The sequence below is a fragment of the Rhipicephalus microplus genome, unplaced genomic scaffold (assembly GCF_043290135.1).
Source record: "Rhipicephalus microplus isolate Deutch F79 unplaced genomic scaffold, USDA_Rmic scaffold_15, whole genome shotgun sequence".
In the NCBI taxonomy this organism is placed as follows: Eukaryota; Metazoa; Arthropoda; class Arachnida; order Ixodida; family Ixodidae; genus Rhipicephalus; species Rhipicephalus microplus.
In genome coordinates this window covers 711,672-720,751 of record NW_027464588.1, presented here as the reverse complement: position 1 = coordinate 720,751, position 9,080 = coordinate 711,672, and the positions used below count along the sequence as shown (strand labels likewise).

Here is a 9,080-nt window from a genome sequence, read left to right as displayed (position 1 = left end):
CGCTCGCTGTCTTAGGAAGAGGTTGTTGCTGTCGGCAGCCCAAGACCGGTGCATCTACAGCCAACGGGTCTCCGGCAGTGGCTGCCGTGCAGGTCGGCGACGGGAGGACCCGCGAAAAGACTGAAAACGAGGCCAGTCATCCAGAATACCGGGTTTCTCCACGACACCAGCGATCAGCGCGCTTGCGTTTCTTTCAACTGTCCTTGATTCGTAAGCGTAAGGTCCACAGGCGCCATCATGAGCGAAGATTGCGAGTCTGTCGACCGCGTGGAGAGTTTGGAGGCGCTGAGCTCCAAAGACGATGAAGACGACGCGCCAGAACCCATAGTTTTGAGGCCGGACGATGAGCAGGAACACTCCGCCTACACCAAGGGCATCATAGCGGTCGTGGGTTCACAGGCGAAGCCGCACATATGCTACCGCTATCCGGTAAGCAGGCCTATAAGTGCCAATGAATAATCCTTTTGTCTCAGACTCGTGGTAGCAATCAGGTAGTATTTGCCCTGTGAGTGCCAGAAAGAGCAGCACAATTAAAAAAATGAGGTGCAGATTCGTGGTTCCCTCGGTTCTTTATGTTTGGTTGGTTGTGAGTGCATAAATAGGCACAAACTATACAATAATTCAGTAGTGACAAAAAAAACTATATTTACTACTGCAGGTACGTTTAACGGTGCCTCCTCAGGGATATTGTTTATGCCTGGCTAGAAAAAACAATAAAAAAATGAATGGGAGTGTGTCAGCCCGCGCACAATGCCTGCGAAGGGAGACGCGATTACTTCCCTTTGAAGACTACGTTAAGAGAATGTCCTTCTCGCCATAACTATTTTTACTAGCACCATACGGATGGTAGCATGGCGGGCACTAGAACTCACCACCTTCTTCTTGATACCAAACACAATATGGTACGAACGCGTCATTGTTACCACGCCTGCACGGGAGTTTACTGCATGATACAGTATAGGGGTAAGTATCACTCGACACATACTTCGGTAATGTAACGCGAAATTTTTCGTTAGATACGCTGCATAATCACACGTAGTTTTCCATTCTGGAAATGAGAGTTGAGACTTTAATCAGCTCCATACACCAAGGCCTGCTTCTAAGCAGCAATGCGAAGCTCCGCGTGATGGTGCTTGGTCGATGGCAGCGCATCGCTGTGTGGAAGTTAGAATGCGTAAATGGGCATTTCTTAGGAGTTACACGGAGCGATTCAGTTGGTATGTCACCTGTAATGACATCTCTATAGAGATCAGCAAGAGACGTTTACAGTAATAGAGGGAAAACGCTATCATATATCACACTTCATTTTTGAGTTGAAAATGTTTTCCGGGCCCACGCATAATGTCGCAAAAGGAGAGCAGAGAAATGGTTTACACATGGCTTTAATTGGTAGCAACAATTCAAAAACCTTTATACAAAAAAATCTGGCAGAGAAGTTCAAATATGTAAAATACTAATTATATTACAAACAGGCAAGAAAAAGTAAATAATTATTCTAAAATGACATACAGAGTAATGGAAATTATGAAAGAACAAGAACATCGTTAAAATTATACATTACAAATGAAGCGTATACTTGTATTCATACGCCACGAAACCGCCGTATTGCAGTGTAACACGGAATCACGGATAGCGAAATGCATAAATGCGATACATTAAACGAAACGCCCCAGCTGCAAAGTGTGCAGCCATTTTTTTCCTTCTCTGCGATGCGTCTGTCGACTTTAAGCGCCCCAAGGCTTCCTAGACTCTGCGCGCGAGCAAACGACAGAGAGACGCCGAGTAGATGACGGGTTATGGATGAATGAATGGCTAATCACATTCCCAATCTCACATGAAACCCTGTATCCTTCACAGTGCTGAAGGGAGCTTCAGAGATGAAGTATAGTGTGAAAATTCTTCATAAGGAGGAACTGGTTCCGATGATAGCTTATCCTAATGATTAGTAGTTAAAGCAAATAAGTACATACAATGGATTGAGATAGAATGATACAATCTACGGGGAACCATAAGACCTATAACAAACGAAGAAATATTTTTTCATCCTCGAGTCACCTTGAGTGAAAGCATGGAGGACCTTGCGACTTTTGTTAGTTGTGACCTAACATCGTCATAATCACTAACGTCGGCTGCTCTATTCTACATGTCGAAAAAAAAAATCGCAGCATATCCACGGAGTGAATGATGATGAGTGCGACGAAGCCTCAGAGGGTTTTATTGGTAAATCGTGAAATGTCCGTTCGTCCGTCCATCCATAGCCTGCCTGCCTGCCTGCCTGCCTGCCTGCCTGCCTGCCTGCCTGCCTGCCTGCCTGTCTGCACTGTCCCGTCCTGTCCTTTCCTTTCCTGTCCTGTCTGTCTGTCTGTCTGTCTGTCTGTCTGTCTGTCTGTCTGTCTGTCTGTCTGTCTGCGTGTCTGTCTGTCTGTGTGTCTGTCTGCCCGTCTGTCTGTCTGCCCGTCTGTCCGTCTATCTATCTATCTATCTATCTATCTATCTATCTATCTATCTATCTATCTATCTATCTATCTATCTATCTATCTATCTATCTATCTATCTATCTATCTATCTATCTATCTATCTATCTATCTATCTATCTATCTATCTATCTATCTATCTATCTATCTGTCCGTCTGTGTGTTGGTCTATCTATCTATCTATCTATCTATCTATCTATCTATCTATCTATCTATCTATCTATCTATCTATCTATCTATCTATCTATCTATCTATCTATCTATCTATCTATCTATCTATCTATCTATCTATCTATCTATCTATCTATCTATCTATCTATCGATCTATCTATCTATCTATCTATCTATCTATCTATCTATCTATCTATCTATCTATCTATCTATCTATCTATCTATCTATCTATCTATCTATCTATCTATCTATCTATCTATCTATCTATCTGTCTGTCTGTCTGTCTGTCTGTCTGTCTGTCTGTCTGTCTGTCTGTCTGTCTGTCTGTCTGTCTGTCTGTCTGTCTGTCTGTCTGTCTATCTATCTATCTATCTATCTATCTATCTATCTATCTATCTATCTATCTATCTATCTATCTATCTATCTATCTATCTATCTATCTATCTATCTATCTATCTATCTATCTATCTATCTATCTATCTATCTATCTATCTATCTATCTATCTGTCTGTCTGTCTGTCTGTCTGTCTGTCTGTCTGTCTGTCTGTCTGTCTGTCTGTCTGTCTGTCTGTCTGTCTATCTATCTATCTATCTATCTATCTATCTATCTATCTATCTATCTATCTATCTATCTATCTATCTATCTATCTATCTATCTATCTATCTATCTATCTATCTATCTATCTATCTATCTATCTATCTATCTATCTATCTATCTATCTGTCTGTCTGTCTGTCTGTCTGTCTGTCTGTCTGTCTGTCTGTCTGTCTGTCTGTCTGTCTGTCTGTCTGTCTGTCTGTCTGTCTGTCTGTCTGTCTGTCTGTCTGTCTGTCTGTCTGTCTGTCTGTCTGTCTGTCTGTCTGTCTGTCTGTCTGTTCGCACTTGCTGAGTGAGTCATCGAACTAGGCAGTCACGTACGAGCGAGGAAGGACAGACCCACACTCTCGGCGCTTTGCTCCTAAAAAAACACATGTGCAGGTCATTTTCCTCTATTTGCACACTGCTACATGTAAGTATAGCTCGAGTGAATTTATTTAGGCAACGAAAAAAAGAATTTTTGGCTGACCGTTTGCACGCGCGCTCGCTGACGACCTCGTGCCAACAGTAATGCTGGTTCCCTCTCTCTCCCTGTCGTCTTCAGGTCACGCCGGTCTACATCAGGCTCCCCAAGTCAATCAAGGAGCTTGGGGACATCTACATGCAGATGGTGATGCCCGTCGACTTTAAGAGGTGAACCATGGCTTATGGGTTTCAGCCGTGTACAGATTAATAACGATAGAATCATAGCTAACTTAAACACGCTGATATATTTATTTTTATTTTTGTCGGGATGTGCAATGCGAGCGTCATTTCAGCTTGTGAAATGTTATTGTGGAGCTGAAGCGTGCTACGGTGACAGCCCAGCTATGTATTGGCACGAGATTGTGAGCACTTTTATGAAAACTGTACCGTGTTGTAATTACATATCTGCGTTGCCCTTGTGCAACAATGTTTGTAGAGAGTAGGAGAGATGGAATCACATTGACTCCTCACTTTCTGCTTAATATTATGAGTTATGATCAACTAAGGCGGTGCGTGTCTTACACGAGCCCACATTTTTGCGGCAGCATTGCATCTTCGCATCCAGCCTGTTAAGGGCATATATAGGTCGTCTTTCACTCCTCATTTGGTATTGCAACAAACTGACGTGCAGAAAACCTTTCTCTGAGGAGGATTTTAGGAGGCTAGGAGACGCAGGCGTTTGCTGTAATGGCTGAGCTCTGTATCGCAACGAGGCAGGTAAATGTCCGCGCTGAAAAATCATGTAATATGACGATGAAAACGTTGCATTGACATTAAGTGGGAAAAGTGTAATGGTGCCCTAGTTTGGCATTCGTGTTACGTCATGAGCAATATCCTGTGCTCGCTGAATTGGCGCAAGAGGAGCTCCATAACGACGGAAGGGTGAGCTATTGGTAAGTGTTCAATATGAAAGCAGGTAAGGCGTGACAATGTCACTACCCTACCTGAGCATGGAATCATAGGTCACGCGTTTACTTTTTTCTAAATGCGAATGCATTTCTCAGTCGGGCTATGTCAGGCTTCCGGCGTTGTCCGCGGTGGTGTCCGCATGCCGGCAGGTGTTACCTCTCCACTCTCACTACCTCTCCCATAGTAACAGCTGCGGGCGTGCGTGCTTATCCTCGCCCATAGCAACTGGAGCATGTGGTGCGAGAGGGTGTAGGAGAAGGAAGGTGCAGTGCTTCGCCACTCCTTCTCTAGCCGTTCGCTCTCGCTCATCTCTGTGCCCCACTCTCACGGCCGCTTGCACCTCAATCTCAACCGTTAGCTGGCTGGGCTGAATCTCAACCGTTGGCACCATCCTTATCGAGGATCTGGGTTTTCTTTATAGTAGTGCACTGTATTGGCTGATAATTATTGTTTGTGTGGTCTTAGTGTATTGTCACCAAAACTAGAGGGGCAGGCGTAATAGGAGCCTCCCCCCCCCTCCGATAACTAAAACTCGTATTTGCACTGCGTTTCTGGTCAGAAAGTTCCTAAGGGTTCCAGCGGTATACCGAGGTCCTCACGAACTTCCGAACCCCCATCCCTTCTTGCCAACTTCTCCAGCAGTGTGGGGGCACTGGGGAAACTTGAAGCTTGCACCCCCTCTTCCTACATAAAGAAACCAGCGCACGCCTATGCTTATGGTCATATCTGCACACCTTGCCTTCTCTCACAAGAACACATGTAGTAGCTCCGAAATTGGACGCAGGCAGCAGTTCATACGTTTGCGAGAACACATGTTTCGTTCAAAGAACTTCAGGGTTGATAAGGGACCCTGAGCGACGCGTAACTTTGTGCCTGCCTGCAGGGTGCACTGGGAGTTCACGCACTCGTCGGACAGGCACCACGTGTGGAACTCGACGGAGATCACAAGCGTCGGCCACCACAAGGTGCGCGTCACCTTCCAGGACCTGGTGGACGGGAAGGAGGATAAGTACGAGTGGCACAACTCGGACATCGGCTCGGTGGCGCCTGTCTTCAAACCGCACAGCGAGCACTTCATGCAGCTGCACTACGACGACAAGGAAAAGCAGCTTGTGGTGGGTGGCGAAGATGCGGTTTCACAGTCAGAGCCACACTTGTCTAGAGCGGTGGAGCATGTGACTCCGGACGCTTGCGTCGTCTTCAGCCGCTAGCCTCCCCCCCCTCCCCAAATCATTGCATACACGTTTCCTGTCACGCCTGTGTGTGTAGCTTAATCTTGTCCCGTCTATCTGCGCTAAGCGACTTTAGTAGTCCATTTAGGCTTGAGTTATACCACAAGGACCTTGCATGTGGTCCGACGATGTTTGGTATCATTACGATGTATATTTTTGGATATTTTATAAAACACAATGGCTTGAGTAGTCACGTGATTGTTCTACACTAGGGTGATTTAGATTGTATAAGGCCACACCTTGATTAATATGTCGGGTCGCGCTTTGCAGCTGGAGGACGCGGGCGATGTGCGAGAACGCCGGTGTAATTATATTTAGACTCATGTTTAAAAAAAACATCAGTTGGGCAGAATCTATCAATAGTCCCCCACTACGGCGTGGCGTGTTTCTGTAACCTCATTAACCCTATACCAGTAATGTCGACCGATGTATCGTGCCAAATATCATGGGACCTGTGCAGGAATGTCACGTATGGCGTCACTTGTAGAGCGGCACCTCACTGTCTACTTTGGGTTTGGCTGTAGTGATACTCGCGAAATAGAACCACGAAAAGTTTGCAGGCATTTATTTCCAAAAAATTAAGATAAACCTCATCGGGCTGATTACATAAGTGAAGGTAGTGTCGCATACGTATATCAATGGTAGGCTGGGAGGGCGGAACGTATTGATATTGTACATGTTCTATCACACTTTAAATTTCACTATTGCTAAACGGTATTGAACCCAAGTCATGCAATATATGGTCAGCACCCATTCACTTTATGTTTTCATGCAGCTTCGTGGTAGCAACGCTAGATGGCGCATTCTGTGCGTAGGAATGGGCAAGATAAAGTAACGACAGAGTATGTTCTGACTCCAGGTCACGTTTTGGCATAATCCTACATGAAGCCTTGGGTTTTAAGGACGACAATGGAAAACTGAACACGGGCGCGAAAGAAATAAGTAAGATACGGTTAGAGTATTGGTGGCAGAAAACTATATAGAGAAGAGGCAAAAATAAATAGCGGGAAAAATAAGGAAATTCTGCCGTAAAGGGCAGAAAACTTGTTTATGAATTCGCGTTGATTTTTCATAAAGTAAGGTAGAGTTGATCGAAAAGACAACTACGGCATTAGGCCAACTTTAAAAAAAATACAGATAAAGACGAAAAAGCTTATTTATTGAGTCTTGTGGCACGCCTGTCACCACCCTGTTATAAAGGGTATCTCAGAGCATCCACCCATCCTATGCATACAATAATGCGCAAGAGAAGGTCCTCGTTGCATGCACTATTTTACTGTGCGTGACGAGTTATCACGATAACATATGATTTTACTGAAGATTGTTTCAATTCCAGCTATGTGATGACAAAATTTACCGCAATTTTTTCGTACGAACGAGTACTTCAGAGGCACTATCGTGAAACAATGAATCAAAATAAACTGATAAACTACTCATCCATAACTTCACTGTCATTGATTTCGTAGCATGCGCGTACCAGAAGAGAGAATGGAGGTCAAATTTTTATGCTTAATATTTCGCTCTAAAATCTCCGCACATAGACGTCAGCGTGACATAGAGACTGCAAAGTGCCTTTTTTATCATACTTTTACCTGATTGCATCAACAAAATTCTTCGTAGCTTGGTACGATAAGTACTTGGTTCTATCAAAAGACATATTACTTCACATCTACGGACTAAGAACTGGGTAGGCCCGGGTAACACCGTCGAAACATATGAAGTGGGGGCGTCGCCACCTACATTTTCTTTTAGGCGCCTTTTTTCGCTAGCGAAACATCGTGTTATAGCATGAGTAGTGGCTTTGGTACTTTGAAAGGCTAATTAGCTTAAACTAAAAAAAAAACTGCTTTCTTGTGAATGTCTTTTTAAGAGTTGCTGCTCTTAAGATGAGCGCATGAGGGAGCCTACCATAGATTAATTTACATAAAGCTGAAATCAAACGCCTTCAAGTTATCCTTCACGTAAACCCCCGCGCCGGCCAGATTTATGATGTTCGCCTGTTGCATGGGCATGAGCAGATACGTTTTTGGGCCTCTCTTTTTCGCCGTGGAGCTTTTATTGGGTTGTTAGTAGGCGTTCCTGATGTGTCGACTTTTTTTCTGTGTACGTGTTTGCACGCCATATATATTTCACAGGGTCTTTGAGCCCACGTTATCCTGCTGTTCATTTATTGCTTGATTCACACTTTTTTTTTACTTTTTCGACAGACCTACGTCAACGGTCGCGAGTACAATAGGCACGACATGGATGAAGGAGGCATCGCCAACGAGTTCACCCTATATGGCAGTGTATTCATTCCGGAACTGGTTATACCGTGTGAATTTAAGGTAAGAAAGGTTTTTATCGTTTAATATAACATAATTACTCGGAAAAACATCCATGGTCCTTCCGAACATTAAAAGGGTCCTAATACATTTTCCCACGCAATCTTTAATTTACCTCAGTGCCGGAGTTTATCGGCTTGTCATGAGATCGCTGAAGTTACAGACGGAGATGACACGAGTGAAAGAAGCCAGGTCACGTGAGCGTCATAACTTTGATCACATGTTGCCAAACGCGATCGCTACCTCTCGATGTGCTTCTGGAGTGCACTAGTGCTGCTAGTGCTGCTAGTGTGTGTGACTAAAGGCGGAGCACTACACTAGCACCTGCTCTCTCCTTTGGGTCATGAGCGCATCTGATCACAACTGTGATCTCGGTCTAGGCAGCTGTCGGCCAATGAGAACAATTCGCTGTATGACGACACACAGCTGGCGCTCGCCCATCATAAAGTGGTAACCTCGCTGTAAGATTTTATGACTTAGAACAAAAAGAGCGTATCAGATGTGACACAAGAAACAGAACACGTGGTGAAGTTCCTGCCAACTTTTTATGTGATGTTAATCGTGATGTGTCGTTTCTGCATCGGAAGAGATCTTACAAGGCAGGTTCACTAACCTCAGGTGATCAAAATTATGACTCAATTCTCCACTGTAGAGTGCCTCATAACCGCATCGTTGTGTAATTTCCGTAAAAGCCCATAACGGCATTGCAGCAAGAGAACGACTTGAGATTCCTGTTAGAGCACTTCATGAACGGTGGACTACCACAGATGTCAAAAACAATATACGCGCATGTCATCGAGGTTAAAGGCTTGGTTGACATACTGGTGTGATAACCAAAGTTAAGCTCGATGCATCAAGGTGCAAGTTCATCGACGCCTACTTTGGAGCTGGCTATTTCCACAAATTG

General features: G+C 44.4%; 1 protein-coding gene across 1 annotated transcript in view; it reads left to right on the top strand.

The window, feature by feature from the left end:
• Positions 1 to 9,080, top strand: part of LOC119173377 (uncharacterized) — a 35,160-nt gene continuing 26,080 nt past the window's right edge. Inside the window, exons 1-4 of the mRNA XM_075883100.1 lie at positions 1 to 429; positions 3,788 to 3,876; positions 5,501 to 5,732; positions 8,057 to 8,176. Of these exons, the coding sequence (XP_075739215.1) occupies positions 238 to 429; positions 3,788 to 3,876; positions 5,501 to 5,732; positions 8,057 to 8,176 (633 nt within the window). The 5' untranslated portion in view covers positions 1 to 237. The remainder of the gene's footprint in view (positions 430 to 3,787; positions 3,877 to 5,500; positions 5,733 to 8,056; positions 8,177 to 9,080) is intronic.